General features: G+C 32.8%; 2 protein-coding genes across 3 annotated transcripts; one reads left to right on the top strand and one right to left on the bottom strand.

Annotated features, from left to right (window-relative positions):
• The first annotated feature begins 5,311 nt into the window (after window positions 1–5,311).
• LOC100257075 (enoyl-[acyl-carrier-protein] reductase, mitochondrial) lies at window positions 5,312–11,753 on the top strand. Of its 2 annotated transcripts, none has more exons than XR_785970.3 (11): window positions 5,312–5,684; window positions 5,770–5,867; window positions 6,496–6,627; window positions 6,917–7,060; window positions 7,132–7,234; window positions 8,471–8,570; window positions 8,747–8,823; window positions 8,904–8,982; window positions 9,861–9,979; window positions 10,618–10,763; window positions 11,319–11,753. XR_785970.3 is itself a non-coding variant. In XM_002284669.5 (11 exons), exons 1-10 carry the CDS (start codon window positions 5,509–5,511, stop codon window positions 10,709–10,711), a joined length of 1,122 nt encoding a protein of 373 aa, XP_002284705.2. In that variant the 5' UTR covers window positions 5,312–5,508; the 3' UTR covers window positions 10,712–10,730; window positions 11,319–11,753. The 2 variants fall into 2 exon arrangements, 1 of the variants encoding a protein (XP_002284705.2); XM_002284669.5 differs by having other exon boundaries at window positions 10,618–10,730.
• Window positions 11,423–18,234, bottom strand: LOC100241719 (uncharacterized protein YKR070W). Its single transcript, XM_002281748.5, has 12 exons — window positions 18,018–18,234; window positions 17,815–17,918; window positions 16,835–16,870; window positions 16,375–16,448; window positions 16,257–16,297; window positions 15,202–15,273; window positions 14,869–15,061; window positions 13,665–13,760; window positions 13,490–13,557; window positions 12,631–12,838; window positions 12,451–12,534; window positions 11,423–11,912 (listed from the first exon to the last, which is right to left on the bottom strand). Exons 1-12 carry the CDS (start codon window positions 18,128–18,130, stop codon window positions 11,853–11,855), a joined length of 1,149 nt encoding a protein of 382 aa, XP_002281784.2. The 5' UTR covers window positions 18,131–18,234; the 3' UTR covers window positions 11,423–11,852.
• Window positions 18,235–19,916: the final 1,682 nt, after the last annotated feature.

Below are 19,916 nucleotides of genomic sequence, written 5' to 3'. Positions count from 1 at the left end.
GTTCTATTTAGAATTAAGTAAAAAAACAAACATCAAACTATTTAATTGTGAATTTTGGGTTTTATTAAAATTATTAGATACGTTAAAACATCCACCCACAACTTCCCATGGTACATATGGGAAGAGAAGTAAATGAAGTCTCCTCCTAAAAACATTAAGAAAATTAGAAAATAATTATGACTTAATGATCCTTTAATTTAAACACACCTACTTTTAATCATCATATATCGGCTAACATCTACACTTTTCTTTTACGTCAAGATGCAATGCATCATGGTCCCTAGTAAATTATCTTAATACCATGTTGAGAATAATAGTTCGATGTACCACATATTTCTATTGAAAAGACTTTCAATATAAGTTATTGAAAGGCATTGAAATTTGAGAATGTTATGATAGAAAAATGATCATAAGATCAAATGCATTCTATTACAAATTAAAGCACTTTTATATCTTAGTTGGACATTTATAAAAAGTTTTAACAATGTAAATTTATCAAAAAGTCTCACAAAAACCTTAAAATCAAAGTTAAAAATAATTTGGAGGATTCAGCAAATCATCCATAGGAGGGTGCTTGAATCATGTTTGGACATTTGAACATTCATTAGGAGGATGTTATAAGTTTCATTAAGAGAATGTTTGAATGTCCATAAAATGCTTAAATGTCCTCAGTGAGGCATTGAACATTCATTCTTACTTTTCTCATTTTTTGGCCCTTTTTTTTTTTATTTCCTTTGATCTTTTGTTTCATTCACTTATCAAAGTCATGAACCATACCACAATACTTTCAACACATAACAGTGACTCTCAAACAATTTCAAGTCAACCATAACGGTTAAAACCCTCAAAATATAAGAAGTGTCCTATTCAATGTAGTAATAAAATGAAATATTAATTTAAACTAATATATAATAATTGAAACTTCATTCTTAATTAAGAACTACCTAAATAGGGTGAATGGGTAGTCCAAACAATGTTTATACCAATTTTCTAAATTTTACATCTAGAATTTCTAAGTTAACACTTGATGCAATCAAAGATAGTAGAAAATCAATCAACACAAAAAATAATCCACTAAATATTAAAAGAAGGTACATAATTTTACTTAATTCAACTCCCTACATACCAATTGGCACTTACACTTTTTTATATATATATATATCTTTGATATAGCACATCATGCTCTTTAGTGGATCACTTCAATACCGTGACAAGGCTAGTAGTTTAATGCATCATGTTTTTCCATTGATAAGACATCAAAGACAAGTCCTTTAAAGATTTTGAGAGTGAGGAGTGTTATGGTAGAACAATGCCTATAAAATCACTTGTAGCACGTTATAATCTAAAACGCTAGGCTTTTACTCATGACCATAGTTGGATGCTTGAAGAAGCTTTTTACAAAGTAAATTTATTAAAAAGAAGATTGAAAAAAACATTAAAATTAAGTTTAAAAAATAATTTGGAAGCATTAATATTCATAGCCTATGGAGGGACATTTGAACCTAGTTTGCTTGGATGTTTGAATGTCCACCTCCATTTTTCTCATTGTTTTAGCCATTTCCAATTTTTTTTTTTCTCCAAATTTGCATTTCATTCACTTTCCATGACCATTGACCAAATCATAATACTTCCAAAACATATGAACCTCAAAGGAATTTGAATCTTAAGTAGCTTGAAGTCAACTACAACCATTATCATCATTGAACCCAAAATGTGTTGCATTTAGTGCAATAATGGAACAAAGTTATTGACCTAATCTAATACATTAATATATTGCCCTTTTATAATTTTGTGACAAAACATGGATTACAATGATGATCTTGGACTCTTTAAAAAAAATTCATTAAATTCACTTTCCATGACCATTGACCAAATCATAATACTTCCAAAACATATGAACCTCAAAGGAATTTGAATCTTAAGTAGCTTGAAGTCAACTACGGCCATTATCATCATTGAACCCAAAATGTGTTGCATTTAGTGCAATAATGGAACAAAGTTATTGACCTAATCTAATACATTAATATATTGCCCTTTTATAATTTTGTGACAAAACATGGATTACAATGATGATCTCAGGCTCTTTAAAAAAAATTCATTAAATGCCCATTTAAAATAACATACCTTTGAAAACTAAGTGGCAAAAAGATATAAGTATATTAGAATATGAAACAAATACATATTAGCATTATTCTCTCTTAATTTGTGACAAAAGAATGATAAAGCATAAAGGAAAACACAAATCATAAGATAGTGAGAAGAAAAATAGCAAACATGAAGAATATATCTAGAGTCAAAAGATGAAACAATGCTAGACAAGTGGCATCTAAAAAATATCAAAAAGATAGAGTAATGCCACATAAATCCTAAAAGCAAAAGACTAAAGAAAAAAAAAAGAGTAAAGAAAAAATGTCCCTCTCTAAGAAACAAATTCATTGAATATTAGAAGTTAATATCCAAAGGTGGGAATGGTTGAGACCTAGGATTGAGCTATGAAGCAACACAATGTTTTACAAAAGTCAAGCTCTCATCTATGCTTTTGAGTCATAAGTCCATTTCCCCTAACCAAAAATCCAAAGTGATCGTGTTGCTAGCCAATTATTCATGTGACTAATCTATTAAACGAACTAACTTTTGAAAAAAATACTTGTATAGACTAAGTTATAGTAGAGACAATATGGGTAGGAGCAAGAAAAATAGATTTAGTAACTCTATGAGAACTACCTCAGCCCTTGAGAACCCTAAGCATAACCTTAAGAAGGTATAGGATGATTGTGACCTTGCTCAACCTCTCACCTTTCCATGTCTATAGCCTTATTACCCAAACCACACAGTTGCTAAGAAGTGTGGCTAAATGCTTGGACCAAGAGGTCTTGTCAATGAGTGGAAGCCTTTGAATAATTTGAGACTTCATGCTAAAACTCAAGCCCTATTTTCAAAAGAATGTGAGAGATGATGACTGAGAAGAAAAAAAATCAACAACACAAGTATCAAAAGTATACAAATCTATAATGTCAGGAATGAGCCAACCCATATCAATATCACTCCTAACGAGAATGTTGCTAACAAATTGAGTCATCTATCTCCTAATCAAGGTACAATAATAAATATGATATAATGTACTATATCCAAAAGTACCCAAAAGGCATGATAGCTTAAGAATATTGATAAAAGAAATACAAACAATCAATAGAAGAACCTCAATATAAAAAGAAAACACTACAATATTGCACTCTAAAGATGAGAGAGTTAAAGTATCAAGAACCATGGGTAGAGCAATGCCCTAATAAGGACACAAACAAAGGACTTCACAAATCACGTTTAGAGTGATAATTAAAGATAGTCCATATATAGAAATGCTAAATTGAATATTTGGAATGTAATAGTGGATGTTTGCATAGAATATCTGAGTATGGGATACACACCCCCTTTGTTAAAATCCAAAGGCTCCCAAAGACCTTCTTAAAATATGGGGAATAGGAGTATCCTTAAATGTAGACAATTTAAATTTATCCTTTAATGAATCTCTCACAAAAAGTGTCCATATATTGTGAGAAATGGAAATCGTAAACAAGCAAGTTATTTATGGTGGATGGAGCATGTGTAGTTTCATAGAGATTAGAGACTTAGATGGAGACGAAAGTCTTAATCATGTGACTCTACTAGGAGCCATAGAAAAGATAATGAGAGAATTTGAAAATAAAGAAATTAACCTAGAAAATTGAACTGTTAAAAGGTCTTAGATACACGATGTAGAAACTTTACAAAAGAATATCAAACAAAGAACAAAAGAAGAATGCAAGTAAAACCACTTTAAGTTATGATAAGAATGAACATAAGAAAATAAGGCGCGCGAAGGAAGAGAACAATGGGTGAGAAACAACCTTAAAATGCCTTTTATAGTAGGGACATTCAAATGCCCAACAAAGGAGATTTGAATGTCTTTATTAGTGTAGTAAAAGGATGTAGAAAGTAGCAATGAGAGCGTTCAAACATCTCTCTTCCAATTTGAACAAACACAACTAAAAACATCATTTCAAGTATTCAAAACTCCAGTCTAAAGTTAAAACATTCATTGGAACATAATTTTGACTTTTAAGCACTTTCAAATTGAGATTCATAAAGATATCACTATAAATGCCTTGAGACATGAAATACTTCAATATTTATAATTTCAATTTATGCTTTCAAATACATGGACATGAAACTAGTCATTGGATCAAGAAGTGAATCAAATTTATTTAATTTCTAAAAATCAGTCATTTTTTAAGTTTAAAAGAATATCATACATGTAACAATGTAAATGTCAATTCCATAATAAGAGATATTACTCATCACTTAAATCCTTCAAGTCATTAAATTTCAATGTTCCATCAACTCAATCCTAGGCTATATAATTTGACAATATTCTATTTGAAACTATTTTTAGCAAGATTGTTGTTTAACACGACATACATTAAGGAAGACATTATATAAGTACTTCCCCTTCTCATGATTAAATTATTATTTGTAATACATTTTTAACTTTGTGAGTAATTTAGATATAGTATGAAAATTGTCCTTCATAAAATATAGCCTATTCCTTAAGAGGGCATTTATGATTTGGTTAAGATAGTTTCATGAAAGCTAATTCCTACCTCTAAATGTGGCATATTGAATAAGTTGCTTCCAAATGATTTTTGACATGTTATGTGTAGAGTAGTGATGCCAATGAGATAGAGTTTTCTCATATACCTATACCTTATTGCTGTAATATGACAAATTTAGGAAAATTATAAACAAATTAGAAATGAGTTTGAAACTTTTTTTCAAATTCAAGACGAGTTCATGCATTACCTTATTCCCACCTTATATTGCCCCTTTTAGACATACAATTAGTAAAAAAATTAATTTTAAGTATATTTTTTTATTTTTTATTTTTCATTTTTTAAACACATAAAATAAAAAATATATATTAAAATAGATTATAAAATTTTAAATCTTTATTTATTTATAAATTATATTTATTTTTAATATAATTAAATTTTATTTAAAAAAATTGAAAAAAGCCTAAATGGGCAAAGGGTATGAGAAATTCTCATACTCCTAAAGTCTTATCTTATTCTTTTTTTTTTCTTCTTAATTTTTGAATGAAGATGATTATATGTTTAAATAATTAAGATAAGTTGAGATGAGGTTGATCCGTACCAAATCCGCCAAGCTCTACCAAGTATAGGTGGATTCTACAAATATGAACCGTTTTGAAATGTAAAGAACATTAATGAGGCTTTAAACGACGCCGTTTAAGAGCATAGCACTCACACAAGGGAATAGCAGATCAGTTTGGGTGCAAAGCCGGTCCGTTTGACCGTGCCCAAAACCAAAGCACAAGAATCCCCAAAAACGGAAGACGAGGCCTCAAACGACGCCGTTTTTAACTTATGTTTAATCAGAAAAAAAAAAATGGAGAAAAAAGAACAGTAACAAAATTGGGATTCAAACCCTCTGGCAAGGCAAAAGAAGGGCGGAATGGCGTTGGTGAGGTTAGCAACCGCGAGAACCCACTATGGCTCGTCGTTTCTTTGTCTTAGGTCAGAATCTCTGCCCCGGTGTTGGAGCCAAATTCGAGCCTTCTCGGCCGCTATGTCGCCGCCGTCATCGGCGGTGGTGTATGAGCACCATGGGCCACCGGAGAGCGTGACCAGGTTCGAATATCTTCATTGTTAGTGTAATTGACAGTTGCGATGAAAAAATATAGAGTATTGAATTTTCACATCTTTGTTTTGGCAGAGTGGTTGAGCTACCTCCAGTTGAGGTTAAAGAGAACGATGTCTGCGTTAAAATGCTCGCTGCTCCCATCAATCCTTCCGATATTAATAGGATCGAAGGTTGGATTAGTTTTTCTATTGCGTCCTGTTTGGTTTCCGAGAAAATTGAGGAGAGGGAAAGAAAAGGAAAGTGAATATCGTCTCACCTGAGAATCTGAGATAAATAGCCTCGTAGTTGTGTTAGTTTCAGTTGAGCGGGCGTTTTTTTTTCCTCTTGTGTCTCTGATCAACCGAGACAAACAACCTAATAGTTGTGCTGGCCTCGGTTGAATGGACGCTGTTATTTTTTGTTTCTAATATTGTAAGAATCTTAGATTCTGAATTTTAGTTAATTCTATTTTTTAAATTGTTGTTTAGCAGCACCCAAACAGTAGATTAGCGTCACTTCAATGCATCTTCCCCGTTTTTGTTTAATTATATTTGAAAGTTATTATCAAGGTGTTCTTTTATGGGATTGTTTGGTTAAAGTTTTGAACTACTTTTCTCAATTTTCAAGAGCTAAGATCAATGAAAATTTTGCTTTCAGAAGTAAGAATTTTTTTTTGGAACTGCTAACAAAACTTTGCCTAATAATTTATATTTCTTTTTATTGTGTTGTTGATTTTCATTTGTTTATGAACAATGTCTTGAATTTTGTTTTGGAAATGATTTTTTTTGTTTTTGAGACTGACAATCTTCGATTTTATAGGTGTTTACCCTGTGAGACCACATGTTCCAGCAGTAGGAGGATATGAGGGAGTTGGAGAAGTACACTCTTTGGGCTCTGCAGTTAAGGGACTTTCTCCTGGTGATTGGGTGATCCCATCTCCTCCCTCTTCTGGTAACACTCTCTTTTTCTAATTTGGATATCACAAAGTTATTATAAGTTTTGCATCACTTCATTGCTGGCATTCCAATACTTTGAAATGCATATTCCAATGCCTTTAGACGGAAAACACAAAATTAAGTATGAGTATGTGAAATCCTTACACAGCCAGTTGAAGCAAAACTAGAAAATGCTACATCTTAAGTATCCAATCATTTGACAACAAAACACCAAGAGAACTCACATAAAAACATGTGTGCTTTGCATGATCTTATTGGATAATGACAAAATTTGTTCTGCATAGGAACATGGCAGACATATGTTGTGAAAGAGCAGAGTGTCTGGCACAAAATTAATAAAGATGTGCCTATGGAATATGCGGCCACTGTTACTATTAATCCTTTGACCGCACTAAGAATGCTTGAAGACTTTGGCAATCTAAATCCAGGTATGTCTTTAGTGCTAAAAAATTGTAATTTCTTTTATATGTGTTTCCCTGATTAGTATGGGTATGAATAGGTGATGCTATTGTGCAAAATGGGGCTACAAGCATTGTGGGCCAGTGCATCATTCAGCTTGCACGAATTCGTGGCATCCACAGCATTAATATAATAAGAGACAGGTGCTGATTGGAAACTTTGATACTAAAAAACTTGTTTTCATCTAAGTTTTTCAGTGCATGGTCAGTCAAACTTAAATAATTAGGTGGCATTCGGCATTCTCTTGCATTTGCATGTGTTTCCAGTTGATCTTGTTCATGTATGAAACTTGGCTGATATGCAGTTACTTGCGACTTCTTTAGTCTTCCTGGAATTCATCCACTTTGTGGTATAAAACCTTTTGTAGCATCTTGGCCTTTTTTTTTAATACTTAAGTGAATGTTTTTGAGGTTTCAAATATTTTTGCAAAATATTTATATTTATGGACAACTGATCAAAACACAGAAGTTTATTGCATCATTAAATCCTTGTCCATGCATCAACAAAGGCTTTTGAGCCCCCTCAAGTTAACCCAAATACCACTTTATCTTTTGATGGAATATTGTCCTTTTTCATCTTGTCCATGCATAGGTGTTTACTTTTGTCCTTAATTTTTTCGAAGGGTGTTAAACTCTGGTGCCAAGTAACAACCTTATTGCTGTGTTGAATGTCCACCACACTAGTCAATCATCAGATGGTGACTTTCTTCCAGTATCCCCTCTCAGATTCTCTGCCTACTGGCTGTAGGTGCATATGGACAAGCATCCCCAGAGGCATCATCAATTTGACTTTTCTAGGTTGCATATAAATGCATGGATTCTCTTGTTATTGTATTGACACCCACATAGTTGACTTCAACAATGGTAGGGTGAGTTCAGTGGCCTAACTTGCAGTTGGGGAAGCCTAGTATGATTTGTTGGATTTTGTCCAATTGGTGTCAAGCTATCTGTAACCAACTATTATTCTCAGACCTCATGATGAGAGTCTTCCATGATTATGATAGTTTTCTTGCAGTTCCTTTTGATTTGATACCTTCTGAAAATCATTGACACATTTGATGAAGGTGAGGGAAGTATTGTGAATCAATTGGTCAACCAGTTGGATGTTGTAAAGTACAGTGACAAGAAATTGATTAAAGGTGTACAGACTGAATATCATAATATAAACAAAGGAATGAGAAGTGATATACGTCTGAATAAGAAGTGTGTGCTGATAATTTTAAGATTGTGGCTTCCTGCAGGTGTCTAATATAAGTGAGTGATGGAGTTTATTTGACTACATGTCTAAACAGATTGAAGAATAATTTGGCATTTGCTTCCAGCAAAAGAAATTTTATATGGGGAATTTCACCATTGTTTATCATCCTCCTCTTGCTACAGGGTTGGATCAGATGAAGTAAAAGAAAAACTTAAGGGGCTTGGTGCTGATGAAGTGTTCACTGAGAGTCAATTGGAAGTTAAGAATGTCAAAGGCCTCCTGGTATCTTATCTATTGCCCCTGTATAGTTGATACTTTCTGATGTAGGGAGGTGTTTATTCTTTATGATATGTCTTTGGTGTCGCTAAAGATTGTGCTTTATAGTAGTTAATTTTATTTCTTGGATTTTACGGTCATAGCACTCAAAATTTCCATTTTACATTTAATTAATATGCTAGGCTAATTTACCGGAACCTGCTTTGGGATTCAACTGTGTTGGTGGCAATTCTGCCACTTTGGTTCTCAAATTCTTGAGGTGAGATGTGCTTGGAAATTAAGCTACTTTTTTTTGTTCTAAAATCTTCTTCTGGGGAGCTGATAAATTCTTGTCTTCAGGCAGGGGGGAACTATGGTAACATATGGTGGAATGTCTAAGAAACCTATCACTGTTTCAACTTCATCTTTCATTTTTAAGGTAATCCATGACATCAGATCCCGTTTCTTTCTGTTTTAGTCTATTGTTATTGTTGTCAATTTTGGTGCAAACTTTAGGGACTAAACAAGAAATTGCATATTCCTGAGATAAGTCCTTGTTAATTATTATATGCTTGTGTTGCACACTCTCTCTCTCTCTCTTTTTCCTATTTCCCCTCAACCCAATCCCCATGTTGCTATCCAATTGTCTAGATTATTTGGATGAGATTAGGCAGTCAGTAAAGCTTCATGGCTGCTTGGTTTGTTCAATTCTATCCAGATCTTTGGGATGATATAATGCTCTTGGATTGTTAAAATTATTTGGATGAAATTAGATTGATAAAGCAAGTCTCTTAGCTTCTTGGTTTGTCCAGAACGATAAAAAGATGCCTCTTGCCTTTGCAGGCTTCTCTATCAATATCTTTGTGACATCTTTGGTTCCAGTAGCATCCTAACTTTTCCAGGCTTGCTATAACAATGTAACAAACTAGATATATGATGGTTTTTGTTCTCTGTTAAGTCAAATTATTCTGGTTTAAGTGGTTGTATTTGTGTTCCGTTTCATCCATTTGGAATGCTCAATCTTCCATAAAGAAGTTTCTACAAAGCATATGGAAGTAAGCTGAGGTATAAAGAGGCCAAAAGTTGGAAAGGGAAAAATGGTAAATCTGGATTGAGAAGACTGGTGGAGTGCCGATATGAAGGAAAATTTCCTTAGACTTTTATGACTGTTTATGAGAAAGGTCAAATTAACTAAAATCTTAAACAGGCCTGATATTAAACAGAATGTTGCAGATCTCTCTCTCTCTCTCTAGATAGCCATGTATTTTCTTCACAGCCTTTGTCATATATGACACCCTAATATCTATTTATTTTCAGGATCTTTCCTTGAGGGGATTCTGGCTGCAGAAATGGATGAGTTCAGATAAAGCAAAGGAGTCCAGAAAGATGATAGATTACCTTTTGGGGCTCACACAAGAGGGAAAGATAAAATACGAGTATGTTGACCTTCTAAAGAAAAAATAAATTGATCCCATGAGTGTGAACCTGGCATGATGCTGGATAATTTGATGCATGGGATCAACAGTTTATTCTGCATATCATTTTGGGTGTTACCTGGCAAGAGTCATATGGGCGATATGATAAAATAAGGTTTTGTCAGATAGACTCAACACTTACCAAGATATAGCACATTTTCTTTTACAGCATTTATTGACCTCTTTAGGTTTGTGACAGAATCACCAACTACACGTCCTGCTGGTCAGGATCATATCCATCTATTGCACAATATATCATAAAATCATCTTATTTTAAGTAAATAATGAAATTTTGATTAGAACTTTGTTAAATACTTGTTCTAAGGAGAGAAATCAGTGATGTAATGCTGATTTAACAAACTCTGGGAAGGTTTCTGATGTCCCCTTTTTATCGTCCAACTTATGCCTCTGGAAATGAGATTGCCGACTGGGAATGTGGAGCCACCAAAATGAACACTGGGATCAATGAGTTTTTTTAACTTTCTGGGCTGGCAACACCATGCTGCTTTACTACATGTATCACTAGTTTCAAGGGTTCTTGATTATATCTACATGCTGTCTAGTGTTGACTTTGCTCATTGAGACATCTTTGTTTTCAGGATGGAGCTGGTTCCTTTCAGCAATTTTCATGCTGCTTTGGATAAGGCCCTTGGAAAATTTGGAAGCCAACCCAAACAAGTCATAAAATTCTAATCCCAAAGTGGGAACTGAGGTAGGTGTTTCTGAAGTTTCAGAGGGAATTGGGGTAAGTTTTTCTGTGTATATCTTTCAAACCGGGGTTGTTCCATAGCATTTGAAATGAAGAAATTAGATATGTTAGGTATCGATTGGATAGGATACACTACCTGTTTTTTATTTTTTTTTAAACAGAAAATAGTAATTACTTATATATAAAAATAAAAACTTTGATACAAAATGTATAGACTTATCTTATATACTTGAAAAATTCTTCAAAAAATTTTAAAATTTGAGTGAGTAAAGATTTTTTGATACTTATATTTTTTAAAACAATTTTTAAAAGCCATTCCTCTTTCTAATTTGAGACCCTAAATGTTTTTGTATTTTATTTCAAAATTATTATTTTTGGTTTTTAAAAATAAGAAACAGAAGGCGTATCTAAGCGGACATTTAATTTTTTTTCGCCCCTATGGTGCACATACGGTAGTTCAACCGACAGATGGACTTGTAGAAACGTCCTAGTTGGAGATCAGGTCAAACTGTTTAACCGTACGTTAATGAAAGATCTCCTTTAGATTTAGTTGTGTTTATCTATAATTTATAATTCAATTGCTAATTTCAGGTGCAAGACTACAGGAATTGGCAGACAGCACTTCAAACTCCCTTTTTTTTTTAACAAATGGGATTTTGTGGATCTTCCGAGGGTGCAACTTTTGAAGCAATATGTAGTCAAGTAATAATGCCAAGGGTTATTTGCAAATGGATGGATGTCTGGCATACATCTAGCGTTAGAGACATGAGAGATACAAGTGCTGAAAAATGAAGATTTCATCCACCCATGATGAAGCTTGTTTTGAATCAAAACTGGATCCTGCCAGTTTCACCTCTCAAAAAAGGTGAATTACATTCTCAGCTGAATGACCCCAGTCCAGTTCGCCATATAGGCGAAATAGTTTTCCAAGAAGTACTCTCCAGCCCACATCCCTATAGGGCCAAGGAACTGGAACGTTATTTCTATTTATTTTAAATAAATATTTCCCTATTACTTTTACTTTTACTCGTATCGTTGTCTCCCTCTCTTTTGTATTTTTTTTTTTGATCCGACACTTTCCAAAATAATTATTACTTTGGGAAAGAATGTATGGGTGTAGAAGCTTCATGAGTTGCACTCCTTTGTCAATATAAAGTCCACTGCCTCTTCCACAGTGTCGACAACCTGCACAGGCAAATAAGATGAGTGTCAAATTGCGACTTGTGATCTTAAAATTTGGAAATTCATGCATATTGTTTAATGAGTTCTCCGGGACAGCTAAAATGCTGAAATTTTCAAAATTCAGAAAGAACGGTATAAAAAAATGCTTTTAAGTTTTAAAATATGGGTGCAAAACAGGGGAAAAGAAAAAGGGATTTTTATCTCTATTGCAACAGGAAGAGATGAATGCAGTCAAATAAAGACTATGTTAGGATTCTAAAAGTAAATGAAAATGAAAAAATAGATAAAAATTCCATAAGTTATTTTTATGTATTACTTTAAATTTATTTTACAAATTTTCACTCTTCTATCTAAAGATTAAACAAATTGAAAATGTATAACTTTTTACAAATTTTAATTATATTTTATTTTCTTTTCTATTTTTTAGGATATAAGAAAATCATTTTTTTTCCTTAATATTTTCTTGAAACCAATGGTGTAAAACTTATAGAAATGAAACCTGATATGTAAACAAACTTCTAAGAATTCAACAATCACTGACCAGATCTGCTGGAAATTTAGCATGATTTTCCTTTCCCTTGAAAACCCCGGTCCTTGTCAAAATAGAAAACCATGGATGTCCTGCCTGAAATGCAAAATATGGAATCCCATTCCTTAATCACCAAAGACTCGCATAAGTGACTGGCTTGGAAACCAAATTCTTAGTCATAGAGAGGCAAACCTGACGAGCACCATTTATGTCAACTGAAGGATTATCTCCTATCATATACAGTGTTTTGAAAGGATGACTTCCAGCATTTCCATGATTCTCAGCCTCAAGTTTATGATGGAGAGATGACACAAGTTGTGACAATATGGTTTCAGCATTCTTGAACACAGACGGGCTCGGCTTCCCGAATGATGTATATTCCAGAGCTTTAGGGTGGATTCTGCATATTAAAACTAGTAGGCATTAGAATAATCTGTAGTATCATGTGAGACCTGAAATTCAGGGAATATGATCATTTCTCTTCAGCCTAGTAATTAACATTATAGATGATTGTCAATTTTGTCATTGGCGCTGCCTTAATTGCTAATGCCTCTATAGATGATTCATCTCCTGAATCTCATTTTAGGGGGATTGCATTCATTTGTCCCATAACATTTTGGCTTTGTTTGGTTCCTTGAAAATTTGAGAAAAATGTGAAGGAAAGAAAAAAAGAGAAAAATTATAAGAAAAGAAAAAGTGAAGTAAAATAAAAAAATAGATTTAAAATTAATAAATTATTTTTATATATTACTTTAAACTCATTCATTTATTTTAACTCTTTTATAAATAATTTAAAAATATATATATATATATATATTCGTATTTTCCATGGTAAAACCGAACATGATAAAATTATTTTCCTTAAAAAAAAAATTTCTCTCCTTAGTATTTTCCGGAAACCAAACATGACCTTAAGTTTGTGGCTCATCCAAGAAGGGGCCTATGAGCCTGTTGAGACTTTGAATCAGTATGATTTCTTTGAAGGAGACTATACCATTACTCAGATCAAATCTCAACCTTCATTATATGTTACCATATTTTCCAGCCTCACCTATTGAAGATGGCTTCTAATGCAATCCTGAAAGCTCCCATCCCAAGACGTTCAGAAGGAAAAGCAGCCTACCTTTAATGTATCTTGTTAGTATATTGGATTTCAGAAGAAATAATTCCACAACAATTCAAGAAATCAAGATTGCAAGTAACCTCTAAGTAACATCATAACTGACCTGGTATTCAAGGTCATCATTAGCAAAATACAGAGGTGGTTGATGTCCAGTTTCCCTTCCAGGAAGACCTCCAGTTCTTAAAACATCGCAGAGAACCTAAAACCACCATCATTCTGTTCAGAGTTTAAAGATTGAAAGCCTGGAATTCATGCATTTAAGAAATTCTAACTACACAAGAAAGAAAAGGGTAAAAGGATAGAAGAATTCATAGATCTTAGATACTAATCACAGCTCACAGAGAAAAAAAAAATTAAATAGCGATCTTTGTGCCTTCCTAAAATATCTAGTTTTAATGATAGGAGTAATGTTTATATGGAGAAAATTCGAAGCACAAGTCAAGTGAGGATCATTGTGTTAGAAAACTTTACTAAAGATAAGACGATTATGCCCCAGTTTTCGTCCTCTCAGATCTGAAAGAGGACTGATAGGAGAAGCATAGACCAAACTAAGCTCTTCATTGTTTTTCAAGGAAAATCTAATTTTACCTTTTTTCCCCTCTCAAGATTAATAAGTTCTACAAATCCACCTGAAAACATTACTGCTGGATTGTTGAAGCCCTTGAGACTAGAGTAGCATCCCCTGTGAAAATCTTGTCCCATTTTCTAGTCAGGCATTTTTTGAACAGAGAAATAACTGGGTTTTTACAATATGGAACCAACAGTGCTTATAAGCAAGGTAAAGTTCAGTCATTTCCATAGTTGTCAAAGGTTAAAAAGGAATCAGCCCATCACCTCTTTACTCTGACCTGCCATGCTCCCAGATGTACCAGAGATCCCCTTTATCACATATACAAGGAAAATGAGTCTCCTTTACTCAAGTTCCTGTCAATGTGGTTCTGCATATGTTTTTCCTTTGTCTTTGATTATTCACGTATTGAAAGAAAAGGTCCATGGCTATAACAGCAATAGTAGAAGTGCCAAAGTCAAGAATTTTGTCTTCTCTCCCTATTCTTTTCCCACCAATGTTTTACAATTAGACTTGGATCTTCTTCTCCAAACAAGCAAATACAAGTGTTGGTCATTTTCTTGCTTTTAGATTGGTATTTTAAATCAATTTTATAGCATAATGAAGTGGAAAACATGTTCTTTTTAGTAGATTTTTAGTTGTTCTGTACATATTCTCCACTTCTCTTTTTAAGTTAAACCTCACAGTTAATATCAAAGAAATGTTCAAATGATCAAATAAGCTGAAGATTAAGGACAACCTGAATGTCCCTGCTCCAGTCAACAGAATCGCTAACAACAAATGCTGCCTGAACTCTCTGTGAGTAAACAGTGTTTTTCATCTTCAAAGTGCTATTTTGATCAACTTCCTGCCTAGTTGACCATTTCTTATAATGTGCCAGGGGATCAATGTTGTCAAAACAGGATGAATACTCATCTATTGAAAGAACATTTCTGCAAATAAAATCAATAAGCACAGAAGCAAATTTAAAATACAATTGTAGATCATCCTTGAAATTTAAATTTAACAGCCATGGTGAAATTTTTGGCATTCACAAATCAGATAGACCAAGACAAGAAGCACAAAACCTTACTTAAAGCCATATTCAGACATCACTGCAGCAGGTTCTCCCTTGCCAACAGCAATAACAAGTTCATTCTCAAATCTGTAAAAGTAACATACTGGTTAATTAAGATGAAGATGAAGAAACAGATCAAAATTACACCAATAAAAGGAAGAGAGGATCTTTTTTTCTAAATCATCTTATTATTCTCCTTGGGATCTAATTCATTTCCCTGACCTGATAGACATGTTATAATTTTATAAACTCTCATTAAAAAATAAAATTTCATTATCTTGCATATATTGGGATAATATAACACATTATGATGCCTAGTGGTATATGAAGCATTTAAGCATCTTAGTATTCTCCTTGGGATCTCACTTATTTCCCTGACCTGATATACATATTGTAATACTATAAACTTTCATTTGAAAATTGGATGCATCATGTGTTATAAAATTTCATTATCTTGCATGTATTAGGATCATGTAACATGTTATGATGCCTAGTGGTATATGAAGCGTTTAAGCATCAGTGTTGGTTGGTTCCATGAATAGATCATATTTGACAAAAAATTGGCACACCCATTTATGAAGCCCAAGGCCATACTGCTCAATGATTATTAGCTGCTATCTTATTGCTATTCATCATTGAAGTGAACTGAACTCATTTATGGTCTCATGAGTGTGTTCTAATGTTACATATCATGAGATACTGTGAGATAACAAAGCATATTAGCACAGATTCACAGATCAACCAACTGATGTGGCAAGTGGCTTCACTGAGGGAGGCTAGTTCAAGAATTCAAACATAATGAACACTAATAAACTTTCAAACATGCATTGCTGGTTACATTGTGTTTTGACTTTCCCAATACCAAGAATAACTTATTAGGCTTAGGTATGTTAGGCTTTAATGAAAGTTATCTGCTAGATAGTTTTAACAACTTTTAACTTCTGATTGATGACATTATTACCAGTTCTATCTTATAATGGGAGATTTTTCAATATTATTAGTGTATTTCACTCTTCTTTCATATCAGCATTTTGCACATGAAATTAGTTTGCATCTCACTAGTTATATACCTTTTTACCAGCTGTTTGAAAGGTGAATGTCCCTGGACAACCTGCATCAGAATCACAGTTTTAGACATCAAATTCTGTGAGTTTGGACCTGAGTGGATTTTTTAAAGTGGCACAATACCTGTGTCGGTAAAATATTTACGCCCAATAGTTCACTTAACTCAGAGGCTCTTTTAGATTCATGAAATCCACCTCCTGTTGAAATAAAGAATTGAAGTGGAATTCACTACTTCAAGAATTAAGATATGATTATCTAGGATCCAGAGTCTTCTACAAACTGACACTCAATAAACAGTTCAAAAGATGACACGAGGGAATGATATCCTCAAATTTCTGATTAGAATTCTTTTTGGTTCGAAGAGACACTGAATAAAATACAAGTACAATTGGATGCGCATCACAGAATATAACTATTAAAGTAATTCAACAGATTATTATGCTCAGCACAGGCATCTTCAAATCATCCAACCTATGAAAGACAGTCCAAATAGAATCCATACTACAAATTGCAAAATGGAGTCCTCCATTTAATGCTACCAATATAGGTTGACAAGATAAGTAAATTGTAAACAAGGACGCACCATTTGTCAAGAAAATGTAGGGAATCTTCAATTTACCTGCCAAGAAAGAGAGTATTAGGAGTTTAATGATGGATAAAAATGTTAAATGCTAAGTAAGTCTTGGGAGTAATTCCCAAACTATTTACGAACACTTCATCAAATAAATAAAACCCATATACTTCTATGCATGTAAACAATTCCTGACTTAGTCCAACATACAAATTTCATGGATAATTAATTCCCTAGCTATTTCTGACATCATTTCTTCTTAATAATATGAAGTGATAGATCATCGCAAATCTTCACTATTTTTTTAACAGCTATTGCTTTTCTTACTTTCAAGTTCATCTTGATTTTTTTTCCCCAAATCATGCCTGTATTTTTTCTAAAGTACTCCAGAATCCTGAATTATTTTGATGCCGAGCTAATCCCAAATTCAGGAGTATGCCTTGGAGTGCCTGGTAATCATGTTAACTTGACTAATGTACAAAAGATCCAGCATAATCATTTTATATATAATTAGTTTCTAAGGTCGCTTCAGGCACTAGACCTTTTACTAGAGAGTCTTGTGGATTGATCACATCACAGCTGTAATAGTTTTTCGTTAAGACTCCGTTTGAATATTGAAAAGAAGGAAAGGAAAATGCAGAAACTATGGATTATTTCCTCAAGCTATTTCAACTTTTTTCCTTCTCTTTCCCTGGTTCATCCTAGGGCCAAACAGAGTATAAGAAATAAAAAATTTAAACTATCTTGCTTGGATAAAGTCGCTTCCTAACAAAATTTCCTATTTATCACAAAGTATTCAACTGATTTGAATTGCTAAAACATTACTTCCACTCCAACTTCAATATCTCCAATACTTACCTACTTCTCTCACATTTTTCTCAGCAACCAAACAGATCAGACAAGTACATTTCCACGCAATCCAAGGGTAAATCCATAAAAAAATAAAAATTCAGAACTGCTAGAATCTAATGCAACAAAAGCAGAATTCGCACCGCAATCATCATGTAATCTTTTGAGTGCCTGCGAGGAGCCCCCGATCGGAGTGTTGCCGAGTAAAACGACGCCATCGATATCAAACGCAATGCCAAATGAAGGCCTGGAGATTTAGAACAGCTGCTTGTAAGAATTAGATACCACAAAAAACAAAAACAAGCAAAATAAAAAAACAAAAAGACAAAAACAGAAAGAGATGAACCGCTGGATCTGCGAGTGGAGCTGCGAATACGAGCGTACGATTATGGAGAAGAATGGACATGATTGCGGTTTGCTTCGGCTCTGTGAAGCATTTTTAAAGATGATTCGAAGCATCGTCTTCTCACGGTGTTTGTTCCCTGTCAAAATGTGTGATTTTAGCAGTTTCTAGGGTCTGGAAGCACCGTGCAGCGTGCTCCGTTTCATTTCTATGTTTTCCGTTTTTAAAAACATTTTTCATTTTGTACTGTCAAAAACCAAATATAAATAAATAATATTGTAAAAAATAATCATATTTTACTTAATACATAAGTGTTAAGTCAGCGATTAACTTAAAAGCTAAAGTTATTAGATTATAAAGAGACTGATACCAAAAACGTCAAAAATCCTCACATGTGTAAAGTATGAATTTTATTGATATAAAACATATGAATAATGAAATTTGAGTTTCATATTTTTTGATAAATACATTTTCAACGTTGTAGCCAAATCCTAATAAATTTGAGTTTCATATTTTACACTTTACTTTCTCATATTTAAAATTTTCCATCTTTGCCCTTTAACTTTGTTAATAACCAACATTTTGTTTTCGATTACAAACTTTCTATAAAATTATAAAACAATTTTTTTTGCACTCTAATTCGAACACTAATTTGAATCTAGAATCAATTTTGAATTAACAACTTTCAAATAGAATTTTTCAAATGCCTTCAAAATATAACAACTATTAATTTTGATTTTTGGTTTTGAATAGATGTTCATATAACTATTTGTGACTGTTACTATAAAGTTTGACAACTTTAAACTTAAATAATACATTTTTCTTTTTATATTTCAACTTTATTTTTTATTTAACAATTTATTCATTAATCTTTTTAACAACTTGGGGTCAAAGTACTTTATTTTAATAAATTTGTTTTTATATTTCAACTCTATTTTTTTATTTAACAACTTATTCATTAATCTTTTTAACAACTTGGGGGTCAAAGTACTTTATTTTAATAAATTTGAAAAATAATATTAACGTGTAAGGGGAACAACATAAAATACGGTTGAGGGGATAAAGTGTATTTAACTTTAAAAATAAGGTTCGGGATATTAAAAAACTTAAGCGTGATCCCTTTTTAAGATAAAATCTTTGAAATTCGTAAGTCCATATCAAATGACTATTCTTAGTGCAATATAACAAATATTATCTTGAAGGGATGTGGCTACGATATCGTCATAAGGCTGTCAATTCATCAAAAAGTTAATGTCCGCAGTGTTTAGATTTTTTTTCATCTCAAAAAATATGTCTCAATTAATAAATAATGGGAAACTGATGTCCACGTCACTTGCTAAGCGAGAACAGGAATTAAAAATGAATATTTTATTAGCTAAATCATGATACCTTCGGAATTAATGGAGGCAATGATATTTTGAAGCGAAAGTCAATAGATGCACGTAAGTGCACTTAAATTTGAGGTCAGTTCTTCAAACCGTAGTGTGGTGGACAATGCCGAGGATGGCTTATTGGGCCATGATAATGGATGGTCATGGCACAGCGTGGAGACTGGAGAATAGTGGCAGGCTCTGAAAGGCCTGTGAGTTTGTATTAATAAATAATAATATATTATTTTCGCTATGTTTAATTTATATTTATTATAAAAATTAAATATAGTTGAAATTAATTTAAATTTTATTTAATTTCTAATTATATACTGTTCATATGAAAATAATTTATTAATTTTCAACATATATTTCATTTTCTTCTGCTAATTTTTTTCTTTGTTTTTACTCTTTACTCTTTGTTTTTATTTTACCTTCAAATTTTCCCTCTGTTTTTCCATGAACCAATGGCAAATTAAAGAACTTGTATGTTCAAGGTGCTAAGGTATGATGTTCTCAATGAATTCAAACTAGG

Source organism: Vitis vinifera, chromosome 6 (genome assembly GCF_030704535.1).
Source record: "Vitis vinifera cultivar Pinot Noir 40024 chromosome 6, ASM3070453v1".
Taxonomy (NCBI): domain Eukaryota; kingdom Viridiplantae; phylum Streptophyta; class Magnoliopsida; order Vitales; family Vitaceae; genus Vitis; species Vitis vinifera.
The sequence above is the reverse complement of the archived record's forward strand: the minus strand, read 5'-3'. Positions and strand labels throughout refer to the sequence as shown.

Bases quoted from the DNA above. Each gene is read 5' to 3' on its own strand.
- LOC100257075 (XM_002284669.5), top strand. From the start codon at position 5,509: ATGGCGTTGGTGAGGTTAGCAACCGCGAGAACCCACTATGGCTCGTCG. The intron at 8,824-8,903 runs GTGAGATGTGCT...TCTTGTCTTCAG, and splicing joins TTGGTTCTCAAATTCTTGAG to GCAGGGGGGAACTATGGTAA. The intron at 8,983-9,860 runs GTAATCCATGAC...ATTTATTTTCAG, and splicing joins CTTCATCTTTCATTTTTAAG to GATCTTTCCTTGAGGGGATT.
- LOC100241719 (XM_002281748.5), bottom strand. From the start codon at position 18,130: ATGCTTCGAATCATCTTTAAAAATGCTTCACAGAGCCGAAGCAAACCG. The intron at 16,871-17,814 runs GTGCGAATTCTG...CTTTCTTGGCAG, and splicing joins AAGATTACATGATGATTGCG to GTAAATTGAAGATTCCCTAC. The intron at 12,535-12,630 runs GTTTGCCTCTCT...TTTGCATTTCAG, and splicing joins ACATAAATGGTGCTCGTCAG to GCAGGACATCCATGGTTTTC.